The sequence below is a fragment of the Rhinoderma darwinii genome, chromosome 2 (assembly GCF_050947455.1).
Source record: "Rhinoderma darwinii isolate aRhiDar2 chromosome 2, aRhiDar2.hap1, whole genome shotgun sequence".
Lineage (NCBI taxonomy): Eukaryota > Metazoa > Chordata > Amphibia > Anura > Rhinodermatidae > Rhinoderma > Rhinoderma darwinii.
The window spans coordinates 354096628-354115578 of record NC_134688.1 but is presented as its reverse complement, the minus strand read 5'-3'; the positions used below and the strand labels follow the sequence as shown (position 1 = coordinate 354115578).

Here is an 18951-nt window from a genome sequence, read left to right as displayed (position 1 = left end):
GATGCTGATATCTAGCGGCTGGAGCTCTTTGGTTAATCCACCAGGGATGACAGCAAGCTCCGAATTAGTTTTCTTCACTTGGGCTTTGACAGTATCGGTCACGTGGGCGCGCATCGAGTCACAGACCAATAGGGATGGGGATTTGTGAAAAAAGCCACCCGGTCTCTTGACGTAGACCTCCCTCAGCCACTCACTCATCTTCTCCTCATCCATCCAGCCCTTTGGGTTAGCCTCAATGATGACACCAGCAGGAAAATTTTCTTTAGGCAAAGTCTTCCTCTTGAAAATTACCATGGGTGGTAGTTTCTGGCCATTAGCCTGACAAGCGAGAACTACAGTGAAAGATGACTTCTCATTTCCTGTGGTACGTATAGATATCGTACTGGTCCCTGTTTTCTCAACAGTACGGTTTACGGGGATATCGAAAGTGAGGGGAACCTCATCCATGTTAATAATGTGTTCTGGCTGGATATTCTTTTCATTTATCTTGGTTATGCAGTAGGTGCGGAAAATGGCCAGCTTCTCTTCATAATCCTTTGGTAATTGCTGGCACACAGTAGTTCTGGTGCGAATGGAGAGATGACGCCTTTTCATGAAACGAAAGCACCATGAAGGACCTCCTCGAAAGTCCTTGATCTCCATGTCACGTGCTAAAGCAGTGGCTTTGAGTCGAATAGAGACAGTGGAGACGCTTCTACCTGCGTTTCTCTGTTCCATAACCCACTGTTCTATTTTGTCCTCCAACTGTGGCCACCTTGCTTTGTTTCCTCGGAAACTCAGTTTGGTCTTCTTTACTTGGCGGAGGGCATCTTCTTGTTTTCTCCACTTACGCACCATGGATTCATTAATGTTGAATTCTCTTGCAGCTGCCCTATTTCCATGCTCTACTGCATAACTTATAGCTTTAAGCTTGAAACCTGCATCATAAGCATGTCTCTTAACAGGAGGCATTTTTTGGGGTAGTGGGTATAGTTAACGCTAAAGCACAGATATATTGCAAGGATCCTGCGCACAGAGCTGTAAGTATCACTCAGTGTGGCTCCTGACTACGGTGGCCGTAATGCTCAATCCATTTATGGATACTGTAAAAACCCAAGTGAAGAATAAATTCATAGGCGCACGGGGGGGAGGAGCATGGTGTGTGCTGTGGTATGCCGCCGCCGACCCCTGCCGCCCACGATAGAGGTAAAGGATCCTGTATGAACCCCTCTCTTTACTGTCGGGTTCATATATAAGGCGCACTGGATTATAAGGCGCACTTTCTATTTCTGAGAAATTCTCAGCATTTTATGTGCGCCTTATAGTCCGGAAAATACGGTACTTTTTTTGGTAACCTTATGGTCTATGGACATAGTACATAGACTGAACGTGATGTGAATGGAGCCTTATACATTATAGACAAAAGTATTGGGACACACCTCTTAATCACTGAATTCAGGTGTTTCATTTAGTCCCACAAGATAGGTCATCAGTCAACACCCGGAACCTGCACCGATAAGCGGCCTATGGCATCGGCAGTTATGTAGTATTTGGTGTCGGCAGCAGAAGGCTTTGTACACTTTATAGTGGCTGTGCTGGGTTACTGCAGCTCTTCACCTATTCAAGTGAATAGGAGCAGAGATGTAGTATTGCTGCACGGCTGCCACATAGTGTTCGGAGACTTCTGCTTCCGGCACCGACTATTGCGCAACTTACACTGCCGGAGGCAGCCTGAACATCTGAACGGTGCGGGGTCCACGTGTCGGAGCCCCACGATCATATACTGATGAGCTATCCCATGTTACCTATCTGCCCCATGACTAGACATGGACCTTTTAATGCTTTAGCACACCAAGACATTTTGGACAATTGTATTTTTCCAATTTTGTGGGAACAGTTTGGGAAGACCCTTTTCTGTTCCAGCATGCCCTGCCCCAGTGCACAAAGCAAGGTCCATAAAGTCATGGTTGGGGCGAGTTTGGTGTGTAAGAACTTGACTGGCCTGCACAGAGCCCTGACCTGAACCTCATCGAACACCTTTGGTATGAACTAGAATAGAGATTGTGAGTCAGGCCTTCTCCTCCAGCATCAGTGTCTGACCTCACAAATGCTCTTCTGGATTAATGAGCATAAATTTCCACAGACACTCTAAAATCTTGTAGAAAGCCTTCCCAGAAGAGTGGAAGCTGTTTTAGTAGCAAAGGGTAAACCATCTCCATAATAATGCCTATGGATTAAGAATGGGATGTCATAAAAGCTCCTGTAGGTGTCCCAATATTTTTTGTCCATATAGTGTATTTGTAAAGTTAGTTCAACTTAGTTTTGAAAAATATCATGGTTTGCATGTCTTAATCGGTAATCCTCTCTTTAGGTTTTAACAGACAATGTTCCAGCCTCTCGACGATCTTCTTTACCAAGTCGCCCAGCGACCCGTCCTCCTGCAGGCCCTTATACACATGTAATTTCAGTCCCTAACTGAGCACTTCATGTCACTGGGTGAAGTTTCTTTCCCTTTAATGTGTACTGGCCTGAAAACAAATGGTTCAGTTTTGAAAATTCATACAATGGGGGAGAATTTTAAAACCAGTGCAAGCTAAACGTGGAATCGTTGTTTATATCAACCAATGAGACTGTCGTCTTTCATTTTAAAAGGGGCCTCTGAAAATAAGCTGGATTCTGATTGGTTGCTATGAGCAGCTCCTCCACTATTCCTTTGCACTAGTGTTAATAAATTTCCCCACGTTTCATTCTTTATAATGTTCTAGGTATTTCTGAAGATTTTCCTTTATTGCAAGGTGTTGTAGTAATTGGTGTGGGTTGATGGATACTCTTATTCCAATGATTAGTTAGTCAGAATGAAAACATTGTCTTTTGCTCTTTCAGATCCCTGCATGTCTTGCAGCTGAATTTAATCAGAACCTTGCAACGCTAGGAGATGATTTCAGCGTTACAAAAATCTTAAAGCAGGAAAGTATAGTTCTTCAGAACCGGATGACTGACCATTTATTCACAGTTTTTAGGCTAAAGTATCAAACACATCTGTTTCACTAGAGATACTAAAGCAGTAGCTGCTCAGAAACTATTCCCCTTTTTGACAATGCTCTACTTTTGGGGCTTTTCACGTCTGCGTCAGGACAATCCGTTCTGCTCCGTCAAAGAAACAGAACAAGGGAATGCCAGACGCAACTGTTCCGTCAGGATGTACATTGATTTTACCAGAAGCAATCAGTCATTTTTGCCGGATCTGCGACGGAGGCCCCTAACGGAGCCTCTGATGCATATGTGAACAGCCCCTTAGATCCCCATTTTTGATTCTTTATCTGGACATCAACGAAGATTTATTAGATATAGCAATTCTAGTTGGTGAAATCCATTTAATCCAGTAACTGGTAAACCTGATGTTCTTATAACTCAGCACTTGTTTTCTATCATAGAACTGCATGTTATCAGATTTTTCTGATTTATAATATATACCACTATCACTTTGGGTGGTGTGTTTTGTTTTTGTTTTTTTGTATTATTTTGGGCTGCATTTCCTAAGGCATTCTATTTTTTTTAAAAGTAAATTTAATACACATTTCTATGACTGCCAAGTAATCCAAAATATATTGATAATCTGACAGCCGTGAGGTCCCGTAGATTCCAGATTAAAGGGCTTTTACTGTATTCGCTGGGAAGAAAAAAAAAACAACCAGTCTGATGTTAAGCTCCAGCTGGAAAGCATAACATTTTCTGCAAATTATTTATGAACTGCAAGTTCTGATAACATGCATGGCTGTGGGAAATTTCTATAGCAGCCTGGCCATTGACAATTGTAGTGCCTTGGCAGCTAAAGGAAATATCCTAATTATATTAGCAATCAACTTTTTATACTTTCCCTACTACATTTATTTAAAGTGGTATACTTTATTTTCTCCCCGTACGTGCCTATTTCACCGTTCTAAAGTACAGAACGTTGCTTCAAAAATTTTCAGAAGTATCTTTGAAAATTGGTTATGGGGTAAGTGTCAATATTTAAAGGGGTTTTCCTATTCCTCAGGATAGGCCATCAATATCTGATCGTTGGGGGCCGACTCGGCTCCCCCGCCAATCAGCTGTTTGAAGGGCTGCTTACCCTTCATTACATATACTGCACAACACAGTAACATTTGTATTGGCTGTTCACAGTATTACAGCTTTGTCCATTCACTTGAAAGGGAGGAAGCTCTGTTGGACCCTAAGGCTGGATTCACACGACCATGTTCCGTTCGTAATGGACGGAACGTATTTCGGCCGCTAATCCCGGACCAAACACACTGCAGGGAGCCGGGCTCCTACCATCATAGTTATGTACGATGCTAGGAGTCCCTGCCTCGCTGCAGGACAACTGTCCCGTACTGTAATCATGTTTTCAGTACGGGACAGTTGTCCCGCAGCGAGGCAGGGACTCCTAGCATCGTACATAACTATGATGCTAGGAGCCCGGCTCCCTGCACTGTGTTCGGTCCGGGATTTCTGGCCGAAATATGTTCTGTCCTTTACGAACGTAACATGGTCGTGTGAACCCAGCCTTACCGATCAGATATTGATGGCTTATCCTGAGGCCATCAATTTTATGTTACTGGAAAACAACTTTAACATGACCATTAGGTTATTGTACCATTTTATTATATTGCAGTTATGACTGGTCACAACACGTTCTAAAGAGCTCATCATTTTTTATTTTGTGATGCGTCAGATGCAAGCTACTGTAATAATGAACAATGCGTCCAATTTTGGCTGCAATATTTTAATATACAGCAAATCAGGGATTATAAGGGTATGTTCACACACTGTGTTCAGGCATATTTTGGGGCGTAAACACCCCTGAAATACAGTAGCTGAACACCTACAAACATCTGCCCATTGAATTCAATGTTAAAAACGGCGTTTCGTTCAGATGGGGCGTTTTTTATGCCGCTGGTTTAAAAAACGGTGCGTAAGAAAAAACTCCCTGTAATAAGGAGCATGTCACTTCTTGAGCCATTTTTGGAGCTGTTTTTCATTATGTCAATGGAAAAACAGCTTTAAAAACATCTAGAAAGAACGCATCACAAAATATTTTCAGCTTCAAAAACAGCTGAAAATCAGAGGCTGTTTTCTCAGAAAACCGCTCCGTAATTTTCAGCCGTTTTTAACTCTGCGTGTGAACGTACCCTAAGCTTTGTCACTTTGTGGGATGCTTTTTTTTAATTCTTGGCAACAGTCGGCAGGGATTACAGTAGAAATCTGTACCTCTCAGTAGTTTAGATTTATCGAAATCAAGGAAATTAAAAAGAATCTGTCATGGGCGTGCACACAGCAACAATAATGCAGCGAGTACCATAGCAGGAGCTCCTGGGTCATAAATAGAAGCTGCTACACACTGATTTGAGAGGCTGTCAGTCACTGTGTGGGTGGGGTTAGCAGGACCTCACTGTCCTTCCTAGGAGTCCTGTCAGGATTTACGCTAATCTTTACTCTGAAATCCTTCTTCAGATCATATAAACTTTTATATCACTGAGCTCAGCTTTTCTTCCTCAATCATATGCAGCTCTCAGATAGGGCTGCATTAAACACCTGACCGGTTCCCTTTAAATTCTTGCTGTGACTAAAATATAAGGGATAGAGCTTAGATCTTAGAACCATATTAAAGCCCAGAATCTTAGCTTTTCGGATACCAGAATCAAAGGTGTGGGTGCAATATATAGGGTTCAGCACATTTTAGAAGACATGTAAAGGGATGAAAGGTTTTGTTTTTTTTCCAAGTTCAGTGCCTGTGTAGGGGAGAGGGGTGTCGGGGGGGAACGCTGCAAGTGAGAGTAGGAAAACAGAACAGTCTCCGCAATCTCTCCCCCTGCACAGCCTTCCAGTGACCCCATAATTTAGTGGTATGTTTTGTTATCATCCAATCACTTATGGTATATGTGCTCTGTCACATTTAGGGTTTTCCATAATGGCATCTGTATAGTGGTTATTTTTGTTCTCTTCAGTTTTGATGATTTTGTGCATATTGACATAGACAGCACGTATGAACTCTGCACATCTTGAACTTGCACATCTGGGTTTTGTGCATCTAAGGCTCTGCTTGGTTTTGACTTTTAGCCACATACATGAACTTATATGCATTTTACATGTTATGTTTGATTCAAAATTGCACAAAGACACCTATAAATGTAAAATGCTGAGTGGCATTTTCACAATGTGACGGGTGACTACTTTTAGAAAATTTATGGGGATATAATATGTTTTTTTTATTTTATAATTAAGGTTTTGTGTGTGAAAACTGTCCCAAAACCCCTGTTAGCGAAAGGGTAAAATCCAAAACCAGGAGTGGATCCAAAATGGAAGGACACTGGCTGTTTCCATAGCTCCTATAGAACAGAATAGAGAGAGCACAAGCATGGCCACCACTCCACTTAGTCTCAGCCTGGAATTGTCAGCCAGGGGCACCTCAGCGGGCTGGATGGGGGTCGGGTAAGCCCAATTCTCTATATAGGTACGGGTCCCAGAGCTTGGATTTGCACTTATCAGACATTTATGGCATATTCTGTGGATATGCCACAAATGTCTGAGATGGGAATACCCTTTAAATGTTATGGTTAGAAGCATTTACATAGACATTCCTTAAGTTCCCTGTAATATGATTAAGTAGGATGTCCTGGTTCAAAAAAAAATAACATTGCAGCTGTCTTCCAAAAACAGTGGCACACCAATCTGTGTGTGTAGTATTGCAGCTTAGTCCTATATACCTCAATAGAGCATAGTAGGAAACAAGGGGAGAAATCCTCCAGCTCACCTGACACAAGGATTGGGTGTCGCTGTCAGCGCCTGGATCTTTTTCGTGTCGGCACACGATGCAGGAACAGAAGTAGCAGAGAAGATGTGGTCCAGCGCTTGGGTAGAGGTAAAATAGGAAAAATATTTTCCAAGTTTAATTAAGTAGCGTTTAAAAAGTCCATTGTAGTATGGTCTCGGTGTGTTGGTAGAAGGAAAGAATGATCCTGTTTAGCCTACGCGTTTCGGACGAGGCACCGTCCTTAGTCTTGGCTGTAGTGACACTACAGCCAAGACTAAGGACGGTGCCTCGTCCGAAACGCGTAGGCTAAACAGGATCATTCTTTCCTTCTACCAACACACCGAGACCATACTACAATGGACTTTTTAAACGCTACTTAATTAAACTTGGAAAATATTTTTTGGAAAATATTTTTTCTATTTTACCTCTACCCAAGCGCTGGACCACATCTTCTCTGCTACTTCAATAGAGCATAGTTTGGGCTTGCAATACCAGATGCAACCCATGAGCCAATTTAGCACGATTTCTGGAAGAAAGTAGCCATGTTTTTCTAATTCTGGACAACCCCTTTAAGCATAGGCCCCCAAAAAGTTCCATGATGCCTTCAGCAGAGGAAAAACGTACAGCCAATACAAAGAACATCTAATGCGAGAAACACGTGGACAACCCAGAGGGAATTACATTCCAAACCATAGAAGTGGTACGACCCTCTAGTCGAGGAGATTATCTGGATAGGTTACTACTACAAAAGGATTTTAGATCTACAATCACTACATCCAAAGGGGATTAATGTAGTAACACCAATGTATAAACCTTTCAACTTTCTATACTTCATGAATAGCCTACTTTTCATTAGAAATAGCCTTATTAAAATATCCTAATAGCCTGCATACATATCTCTATCCGATAGATAGATAGATAGATAGATAGATAGATAGATAGATAGATAGATAGATATATTTTGCTCTACCCCTGATTACAGCGGCAATACTTGATAGAATCTTACAGACTACCTAACACAGGACACAGGCCCAAATTTACATGTGTGCTTCCCAATACTGTTCATCATCCTTAGCGTGAGGAAGGTTAGGATAATCATTATGACAATATAGCCACGGACCTACGCATAGGAGAATGGCCAAAGCCAACAGGGCTTCTCTGGAGTGTAGGCCACGCCCCCTGTTTGGGGAATCAGGGGAGGCTGTTTCTATGTTGACCAGTCATTGGTCAGTAACAGACGAGCCCCCAGCCAACGGGATCGGAGACCAGATAAGCAGAATCACGTGTAATTGGCTCTCTGCCTTTATAGGATGAGGCTTTTTTTGCGCTAATTGCTCGCATCTGGAGCCAGACATGACTGTGTTTGGTTCATTGTACATGCGTTCCTCTGGATTGTCAGAGGGTTAATTACATTAGCTCTGAAAATCTCCTGACGGTTCACTGCAGAGTAATAAAAGTGAAGAAACGCTTAGGGCTATTAGGGTTTAGACGGACACAGGATGTGCTTGTGGAATAGCCTTATATTCCCGTCCAACAAATATAGCTCCAACAGTCGTGCTTTTCAAGCTTTATGGCCATCAAGATCGCTGTATATAACTGATTGGAGCCACTGAAGGGGGAATTACGCTTTTAGGCATATAGGTGAGTGGCGCTACCGGTCCCCACTATAAATAAAAATTATACACCTGACCTGTCCAAAACAAATCAGACGATCGTGTCAATGCAATGTGCAAAACCACAAGACATTCACATGTATATTAATATATTTGTATCACAATTGTCTGTTTTTTATATTAAAATATTAAAGGTTATGTTTTAACCAACGAATATGTCTGTCTAGGGTGACCATTCAGTGAAAAGTTGATATTTAGTCCTGGGGAAACTAGGGGATATATAATTTTTTCTAGTCGGTCAAAAGTTTAGAACTGGTTTGCATGCATGTTTTTAATACAAAAACCATTTGACAGAAGTAAAACTGTATCTGAGCAGATGGAGAGAAGGTCATCTTTGGGCCACGCTGCTGGTTACAGAAATGGACACGAAAGCAAGATTTTGACGTCCAAAAGCCAGGTACTAATGTAAAACTAAATAGAAGTCATTGCCCAGAACTTAAGTGTAGTTAAACGTTTGACAAACTTCTGACATGCCATGGTAACATGTCAGAAGTTTGGATTGGTGGGGGTCTGAGCATTGAGACCCCCCACCAATTGCTAGAACTAAGCAGTTGAAGCGCTCGTGTGAGCGCTCAGCCGCTTCGTGTCTGTTCGTCTTTTTCCGGAAATAAAGGTATCGGTGTACGGACTCAATAGAAAGTCTATGAGACCATACGCCGATACATCGACTTTCCGGAAAAACCAGAAGAGACACGAAGCGGCTGAGCGCTCACACGAGCGCTTCAGCTGCTTTAGTCTAGCGATTTGTGGGGGTCTCAATGCTCGGACCCCCAACAATCCAATCTTCTGACATGTAACTATGACATGTCAGAAGTTTGGCAAATGTTCAGCTACACTTTAAAGGGGTTTCCCCACTTAGACATTTATGCATAATCACAGGATATACCATAAATGCCAGTACCACCACCATCTCCAAAACGGATATCCCCCATCCCTCTGCATCCATTTGGAGAATCAATGGAGAGGTGGTCGGGAATTACAGAAACCGCAAAGCTCGAGCTACTCGGATGTTTTTACGTAGCTCCCATGGAAGTGAATGGAACTTACATTTTGTCATTTCCAGCCACCTTTCTGTTGATTCGCAATCTCACCTGGTGGCACTGGGCCGGGGGACCTAAGTACTGAAGATGGATGCAGGCTATAAATGTCTAAAATGGAAATTACAGTTTGTCCAGGATTAAAAAAAAAAAAAAAATTCTCCAGAAATGGCACCACAAATTGTGTGTACATGAGAGGCACTCTTTCTAAACCATTGCAAAATATTTTTTGTTAAACCCTTAACCCGTTAGTGACCGCTAATACGCCTTTTCACGGCGGCCACTAATGGGCTTTATTCTGATGCATAAGCCTTTTTACGGTGCTGCATCAGAATGAATAAACAGAGCAGGGAGCTGTCAAATCTCCCTGCTCTCAGCTGCCAGAGGTAGCTGAGAGCTGGGGGCGTCCCTGCTCGAACTTGTGAGATCGATTTATAAGTATCGATCTCACCCGTTTAACCCCTGGGGTTTTGGAGAGAGGGAGGGAGCTCCCTCTCATCCCACTGACACCCGGCGATAAGATTACCGAGTGTCTGTGTCTCCGATGGCAGCCGGGGGCCTAATAAAGGCCCCCAGGTCTGCCTGTAGTGAATTCCTGCTAGGTCATGCCAGAGGCATGTCCTAGCAGATGCCTGTCCGTTTTAAACAGACAGACATTAATACACTGCAATACAAAAGTATTGCAGTGTATTATAAAAGCGATCGGATGATCGCATATTAAAGTCCCCTAGTGGGACTAGTAAAAAAGTTAAAAAAAAAAAAAAAAGTTTAATAAAGTTAATTGAAAAAAAAATGCTTTACTATTAAAAAAACAAAATAAAGTAAAAAAGTTACGCATATTTGGTATCGCTGCGTCCGCATATTTGGTATCGCTGCGTCCCGACTATAAAGCTATTACATTATTTAACCCGCACGGTGAACGCCGTAAAAAACAATGGAAAAATTTCTGTTTTCTGTGAATCCTGACTTAAAAAAAAATGTGATAAAAAGTCACAACTACTCCAAAATGATACCAATAAAAACTACAAGTCGTCCCGCAAAAAAAAAAAAGCCGTCATACAACTGCATCGGCGGAACAATAAAAAAGTTAAAGCTCTTCAAATATGGAGACACAAAAACAAATCATTTTGAAAAAAAAAAGTTTTTACTGTGTAAAAGTAGTAAAACATACAAAATTGATACAAATTTGGTATCGTTTCAATCATAACAACCCGCTGAATAAAGATATTGTTATTTATACCACACAGTAAACGGTGTAAATTTAGGACGCGAAAAAGAGTGGCGAAATTTGTTTTTTTTCCATCCCTCTCTCCAAAAAAGTTAATCAATAAATATGTACCTCAAAATGGTGCTATTAAAAAATACAACTTGTCCCGCAAAAAACAAGACCTTATACAGCTATGTCGACGCAAAAATGAAAAAGTTATAGCTCTTGGAATGCGACAATGGAAAAACTTGAAAAATACCTTTTGTCATTAAGGTATAAAATAGGCTGGTCATTAAGGGGTTATGGCCCTGTTCAGTTTTTTTACGCTGAAACCACGTCGGAATCGGCCCCAAAAAAACTTCCAAAATCGCCCTCCACTCGTTTCAATGGGGGCTTTTAGCCACTCGCGGGAAAAGAGCGACTTGTTCTTTCCTGCCGCGGTTTCCGCAACTGACCTCCCTTTGAAATCAATGGGAGGCAGAAAAAAAGCTGTAGCGCTAATTTCCGAGCGTTTTTCGCTGCGTTTTTTGCCCGCATTCCTTGTATTGGCTTCAGTGACCGCTGGCGAAAACCGTGCCAAAAAAGCGCAGGCAGGTAAAAATCTGCCTCAAAATTCCTGAAGGAACTCTGAGGTAGATTATTTTTCTGCCTGCAAAAAATTCTGTGTGAACAGGGCCTAATAATGGCTTAAATAAATTCACTTAATTGTATAATAAATGCTTATTTATTACCATATTCTACATTCCCTTTTACATTGGAAACTTGTTCCTGTAAAGTCAATAATTCTTGTTACCAGAGAGAGATTCTCTTCTGTTGTATGCAGATGTTTCATCTAGCCCTGGTTTATTTACCTAGGTGTTTGGTCTTCGCACTGTAGCCTTCTTGATGTGTTCTGCTAACATCCTAAATGTCAAACAATGGAATATCACAGCACCAGATATATGATTATATGGGAGCAAGCCTCAACACAACCTGATCCAAAGTCCTTTGATGTAATCCAAATAGAGAGACGAGACATCCAAAGAAAAGGAGGAATTTATTCACCCATATATGCACCATTTCAATCGAATAGGTCCTATTGGATTGAAACGGTGCATATTTGGGTGAACAAATGCCTCCTTTTTTGGATGTGCTGGCTCGTCTCTATTCTGATAACATACTATACCCACCATTTTTTGGATAGTATGCAGAAAAATGTTTCTAGTTAACTTCACACAGCCTAGTTAAAATATAACTGTTTTGTTTGTTTTTTTGTTTGTTTTTTAATCTCCTCTTATATGTTCTGTTTTTTTGTAAAGTCAATTGATCAGGACAATGTAGAAAAATGTTCCGTTAATGGCCCAATTAATTTGTTAGCTTCTGTTTCATCAGGATGTAGGTTTTTTGATTTAGTGATTGAATAGCTTAGGCTTCCTTCATATCTGCGCTAGGGCTCCGTTCCGTCTGAGCTTTGATTTTTATTTCAATGGTGACGAAGCCGGAGCCAATAGTTTCCGTTTTATCTCCGTTGTGCAAGGGTTCCGTCGTTTTGACAGAATCAATACCGTAGTCGACTACGCTATTGATTCTGTCGGAACGGAGCCCAAGCGCAAATGTGAACAAAGCCGCTATTCTATTTGTTAAAAAAAAATAAACATTTGACAAATGGGGTTTGTCTTTATTTTATATCATTCACAACAGATTGAAACAGATGTATCTGTTATGCTTTCAGTTTTGATCCCTTAAAATGGAAGTGTGGCGTCAGGGTAAACTGGGTTTTTAAAACCCCATTCACATGTATTTCACTAATTTGTTGCACATTTGCGTAGGAGTTATGCCAAATATTTCCCCCTTTTTCCTTTTGTTACATGTGAATAGGGTTTTGAATTACCCATTCACGTGAGCAATTTGTGGCAAAATTCATGGTGTAATAGTCCGCTACATCTGAACTCAGCCCAAATGCATTTAGTTTTGCTGTGAGTCATTTCCTGCAATGTATGTTGTAATTCATAATTTCTATGTTCTTTCTTATTATATACCTTTTTGTTTTTGTACTTTTTTGTGCTTTTTATCCTCTATGTTGAGGGCATACGGTTTGTTTCTTAACTTCCATGTCAATATCAATTCCACAACATTAGAAAGTATTGACTCATTTTCAAAGTCAGAACTTGGCCTGTTATACAACAAACGGCACGACTTGTTCAATCGCATTTCAAGCTTGGTAAAGAGAAAAAATAAAAATAAACTCCTAATGAGGTTTGTATTTGTCAGGAAAAAGTTACTGCAGACAAGAACACAATGACCTACAGAACTCCAGCTAACACACCCAAGGCCTGCGTGTTTACGAAGCAAAGCGGACTCCAGGCAACAACCTCTCTTATTACAATGGCTGTGGGCACCTCAATACTGCACTGCACTCTTCACTGAGAATGAACATATTGCAAAACGCATCTGAATGTTCGGGAGTAAAACTTATTTAATCTTACTTGGCAAAGCTCTCATGCACACAATTTTTCTAAATCTATTGTCCCCATCTTAATATATTGATATATGCAATACAGTATAATGTCGGGTGTTCATTCTCAGTGATAGTAAAATTCTAAGTCTATTCACATGGGTGATTTGTGACTCCTTAGTACATTGAAAAGTGTGTGTGTGTGTATGTATGTATGTGTGTGTGTATATATATATATATATATATATATGTGTGTGTATAATATATATATATATATATATATATATTATACAGTACTTGATTTCTGCAAAGACATGTACAAAGTGGCACATAACACCTGTGTAGTTACACAAAGTTACTTAGGTTTTATTCTCTCACAGTTGCGCTAGACAAATTTAAAATTTTTACATATTTTTATGAACCTTTTTTTGCAGAATAGTTTTGGGCAGGCGTTGTTCACGGCTTTCTGGGTATCTGAAATTGGATGATCATGTACAGTTCAGCCATTAATTTGTTATGCTTTTTGTATCAACAGCATGATGACGCCTCTTCTGGAGACTTTTCTGATCTGCTGTCCCAGTCTGCCCTGGGGATGAGGTAATTCAGACGGGTTGTTTCTTTACAGCTCTTCACCTAAGGCCTCATTTAGATGAGCGTGTGCGTTTTGCGCGTGCAAAAAACGCAGCGTTTTGCGTGCGCAAAAGGCACTTGACAGCTCTGTGTGTCATCCGTGTATGATGCGCGGCTGCGTGATTTTCGCGCAGCCGCCATCATAGAGAGGAGGCTAGTCGACGTCAGTCACTGTCCATGGTGCTGAAAGAGTTAACTGATCGGCAGTAACTCTTTCAGCACCCTCGACAGTGCATTTCGATCACCATATCGAGTTACCTGTTTAAAAAAAAAGAGGTTCGTACTTACCGAGAACTTCCCGGCCGTTGCCTTGGTGACGCGTCCTTGGTGACGCGCCTCTCTTGACATCTGGCCCCACCTCCCTGGATGACGCGGCAGTCCATGTGACCGCTGCAGCCTGTGCTTGGCTTGTGATTGGCTGCAGCTGTCACTTGGACTGAATTGTCATCCCGGGAGGTCAGACTGGAGGAAGAAGCCGGGAGTTATCGGTAAGTCAGAACTTTTTTTTTTTTTTACATGTTCACGTATATTGGGATCGGAAGTCACTGTCCAGGGTGCTGAACCAGTTTAACTCTTTCAGCACCCTGCACAGTGACTGTCTCCTGCCGGGTTCGGTCAAAACGAGTTCGGCCGAACCCGGTAAAGTTCGGTTCGCTCATGTCTAAGACACTCCGTTCGGATGTTTGTAAACAGAAAATCACGTGGTGCTTTTCTGTTTACATTCAGTTTGACGGCTCTTGCGCAAATCACGCAGTTCGCACGGAAGTGCTTCCGTGCGACCTTCGTGGTTTTCACGCACCCATTGACTTCAATGGGTGCGTGATGCGCGAAAAACGCAGATTTTTAGAACATGTCGTGAGTTTTTTTTTAGCGCTCCCACGCTGAGCAAAACTCACGGACTTTCTGCATGCCCCCATAGAGTAATATAGGTGCGTACGACACGCGTGAAAAGCACGCGCGTCGCACGCGCTTATATTACGCTCGTGTAAATGAGGCCTAATAGAGATGAATACCTAGTATACAATGAGAAGGCAATAATAAACGGTCTTTGCTCTTCACAAATATTTATTCGTTGAGGATGGAAAAAGAAAACTGGGATGCAAACAATAACCATTTAAAACAAATGGGCTTGTGTTCTTTGCTTAGTCTTCCATATTGATTTATTTTTTTTCTTCCCTGATAGTCTGGTGGCTCGCCAAGTTAAATTTGCTTCTGGGGTCTTAAAGGGGTATTCCAGCCAGTAAAAATGTATGGCTTATCCTCCGGATATGCCATCAATAGCTGAAGGGTCGGGATCCGACTGCCGGGACCCGAACCGAACAGCACTTTTGAAGGGGGTGCAGCGCTCCTATGAGCGCTGCTTCCCCTTCCTTTCTTCTTGCTTACTGAATCGCCGACACACATTCAAAGGTATTGCAGCCTTCATCTGCCGTTGAAGTGAACGGGAGAAAAGGCTGCAAGACCTGAATCGCCGCTACATGTGTTTTGACGATTCACAGTGAGCAAGTAGAAATGAAGGGGAAGCTGCGCTCATAGGAGCGCTGCATCCCCTTAAAAACAGCTGATCGGCGGGGGTCCCGGGAGTCTAACCCCGACCCTTCAGCTATTGATGAGCTATCCCCAGGGAAGGCCATCAATTTTTAGGAACTGGTCAACCCGTTTAAAGGGATAGATTCAGCCTGGCTAATAAGGATACCAGTAAATTATATTCTTTCTAGTCATGTCTGGCACGTACCAAATGTTATTTGTCTTGTACTGTTCAGCTGTTAGCCAGGCGCCATATATGTAGATCTTTTGTGTGCATTTTGTCATACATTATAGCCTCTGAGTCATTTCAAATTTAGATCCTGGCAAATCTATTCTACCATCTTTACTCTAAGGCCCTGTCCACATCTGCATTAGAAGCTCTGTTAGGAGCCTCAGTCACAAATGCCGTAATTTTTGCTGGACAAAATATCGTAGCATTAAGCGCTTTTTTCGTGTGGTAAAATGACTCAAAACCGGTTACTGTTGGTCCGCCGAACCCATGGCTGCCGCGTTTCTCGTTCTTTTGCTCCAATGGTGGAGCAGAACATTTTAAAACAGAGCGTAGGTGTGAACATAGCCTTGTTGAGTACTCACGTTTCCAGTGAAGTTTTTGTTGAACTAGGTTGCATTTAACGAGCGTCTGTCACCAGATTATAAGTGCCCTATCTTCTACATAGTCTGATCGGCGCTGTAATGTAGATAACAGCAGTGTTTTTTATTTTGGAAAACGATAATTTTTGAGCAAGTTATGAGCAATTTTAGATTTATGCTAATTAGTTTCTTAAAGACCAACTGGGCGTGTTTTTACTTTTGACCAACTGGGCGTTGTACAGAGAAGTGTATGACGCTGACCAATCAGCATCATACACTTCTCATTGTTCCAGCCCATCTTCTTTCACTGCACAATCACAATGTGCTGTGGATCATGCTGGGCTGGAACAATGAGAAGTGTATGATGCTGATTGGTCAGCGTCATACACTTCTCTGTACAACGCCCAGTTGGTCAAAAGTAAAAACACGCCCAGTTGGTCTTTAAGAAACTAATTAGCATAAATCTAAAATTGCTCATAACTTGCTCAAAAATTATCATTTTTCAAAATAAAAAGCACTGCTGTTATCTACATTCCAGCGCCGATCAGACTATGTAGGAGATAGAGCATTTATAATCTGGTGACAGAGCCTCTTTAAATGTGGATATCCTATTCTAATAATTTGAGCGTTTACATTTCTTTATTCATACCGTGTTTCCTTTGTTGCTAGAAGTGCACTCAACAATATAATTTTTCTACTTTTTTTTCAGAAGTGAATACTATTGCTTAAAGTGTAGCTAAATGTTCGACAAACTTCTGAGATGTCATAGTGACATGTCAGAAGTTTGTATTAGTGGGGGTCCGAGCACGGAGACACCCACCAATCGCTAGAGCGAAGCAGCTAAAGCGTTCATGTGAGCGCTCAGCTGCTTAGTTTCTGTTCGTTTTTTTCCGGAAATAAATGTATCGGAGTACGGGCTCATAGGGTTTCTATTGAGTACGCCGATACATTTATTTCCGGAAATAGCCGAATAGAAACGAAGCATCTGAGCGCTCACACGAACACTTTAGCTGCTTCGTTCTAGCGATTGGTGGGGGTCTCAGTGCTCGGACCCCCACCCATACAAACTTCTGTCATGTCACCATGACATGTCAGAAGTTTGTCGAACGTTTAGCTACACTTTAACTATCTTTTTTATTTTGTAAATAGTGGCTGAGATTAACTTCTGATTTATAATTTTCCTGCAATTCAATTTATCTGCAGTGCTACACGAAGAAAGCCTATAAAGGGGGCTGCTGGTCGTCCCATTCAGTTTCGATATGATGATATTGCAACTAGAGCCAGGATGCAGGAGCAGACTAAAGAGACAGTAACAGAGGGAAAACCACAGAGACTAGTATCCGTGCGTCTTCAGATTGTTATCTTTATTATTGTAGCCTTTGTTGCCCTTGTCTATATTACAATGGAGAGCAGCCCAGAGAACCCCTTCAGCCCTGTCTCAGAAGATATTGCTGAAGTGCAGCAGCCATAGTGTAAAATGTTGACTTAAGAGAGTAAGGTATGTTCTTCCAGAGGAAGAGGGGGTGACATTTTGTAGCGGTACCCAGTTGTGCAATACTTGTTTTGTTCAATTTGTCTAATGTTTTCATGTAAATTGATGGCATCTTTTTAGCAGTGTTTGAATAGTCTGAGAAATACCAACCTCCTGAGACTGCTCTTCTATGCATATTGGGAAATTTAAGAGTCCGATACGCCGCAGATTTGCTACAACGGAATTTTTATAGCGAAATCTCAAAAATCCACAGCAAAATCAGTCACAGAAATTTGCATCAAGAAGTGCATTTTTGCTGCACATATAGTTGCGTAATGACAGTAAAAACAAACATAACACCGCTCTCTAGTTTTCCAACAGATTTTATCCTCCCCCAGATGCTCATTATGGGGGGGGGGGGGAGGGGAGCAGCATTCTTGTTCAGAATCCGCAGCTTAATTTCCACACCAATTATGTGTATTTTATTGGGGTTGATTTAATTGCTGCTACTGTAGACACAGAATTTTTCCACATGTAAATCCGTTGCGAAAAATCCTCTGCGTATCCGGACTGCGGGAACATACCCTAAAGGTTTCGGAGATGCTGCTAATAATGGATTTGTCTTAAAACCTTTAAAGGACCGTTTCATGGAGGTTTTAGAGCCCTGAAAGTTCTAGACACAATCTAGACAATAACACTAGTTCGATCTTGTAAGCCAAATACCTTTAAATGTTGCTTTTAAGATTCCTCCTGTATAATGGTTGCTCACAAGAACAAGCTAGTGCACGAGAATCTTTAAATTGTTACCTACTGGGAATAATAATAAAAAAACAAAACACTAATACAATAAGGAATAAAAGTTACTGGATTGAAATAAAAAAAATAGTTTTCTATGTTTTATAAAAGGATTAGAGCTGATACCACTTCTTTAATACTGTCCTTCACATTCTCTTCACTTCAAAAGCTGGACGTTTGTGACAAATCATAGCAGGAGTCAACCAGATTGAGCTTCAATGAAAAGCTAACTTTGCTAGAATCCTTGACCCATTTAGCATTAAAATTCTGCATTGGCGGTGTTACGCCATACAACTGCTACAGGGGTAAAAACAGGTCGATATTTCCACTGAGTTGTATCAGTCTTTTGATGCTTTTTTGGATTTGTTGTGCACGGTTTTTAGCCTTTTGGATTTTTGTTTTATTCCCCATCAGTTTTGGTTTGTGATATCCGTGTTATTTATGTCAGTGTTTAAATAAAGCTTATGTTTATTTTGCCTCCCTTGTTATTATTTATGCGAATTTCAAAATCTGCAACATGTCCACTCTGGATTTTACAGCGGCTGTCACCCTTTTCAATGTAGAGGGGTGTAATCTGTAGCAAACTCTGCATGTTACAGATTTGTGGCGGATTATACTGTGGTGTCTGGACCCCACCTTACGGTGGGTTTAGACATGCGTTTTCTTTAATGCTTATTTTGCCAGGTATGTCCTCCTTTGCTTTGTAAAGTGGTGAAATCAAAAATTAAAATCTGCAACATAATGGGCATGATGCGGTTTTTACATTCTACATCAGTTTACATATATCGAGGACTCAAGTTTTATTTAAAAA

At 41.3% G+C, this 18951-nt stretch overlaps 1 protein-coding gene across 8 annotated transcripts in view; it reads left to right on the top strand.

The window, feature by feature from the left end:
* LEMD1 (LEM domain containing 1) overlaps positions 1 to 18616 on the top strand; it is a 54580-nt gene extending 35964 nt beyond the window's left edge. For 6 of the 8 annotated variants that reach the window (XM_075853789.1, XM_075853787.1, XM_075853794.1 and 3 more), the window contains exons 5-8: positions 2863 to 2946; positions 8765 to 8845; positions 13662 to 13723; positions 17078 to 18616. In XM_075853789.1, coding sequence (XP_075709904.1) covers positions 2863 to 2946; positions 8765 to 8845; positions 13662 to 13723; positions 17078 to 17345 — 495 coding nt within the window. In that variant the 3' untranslated portion in view covers positions 17346 to 18616. The remainder of the gene's footprint in view (positions 1 to 2862; positions 2947 to 8764; positions 8846 to 13661; positions 13724 to 17077) is intronic. The other 2 variants (XM_075853791.1, XM_075853792.1) reach the window with 2 other exon arrangements.
* The last annotated feature ends 335 nt before the right edge of the window (positions 18617 to 18951 follow it).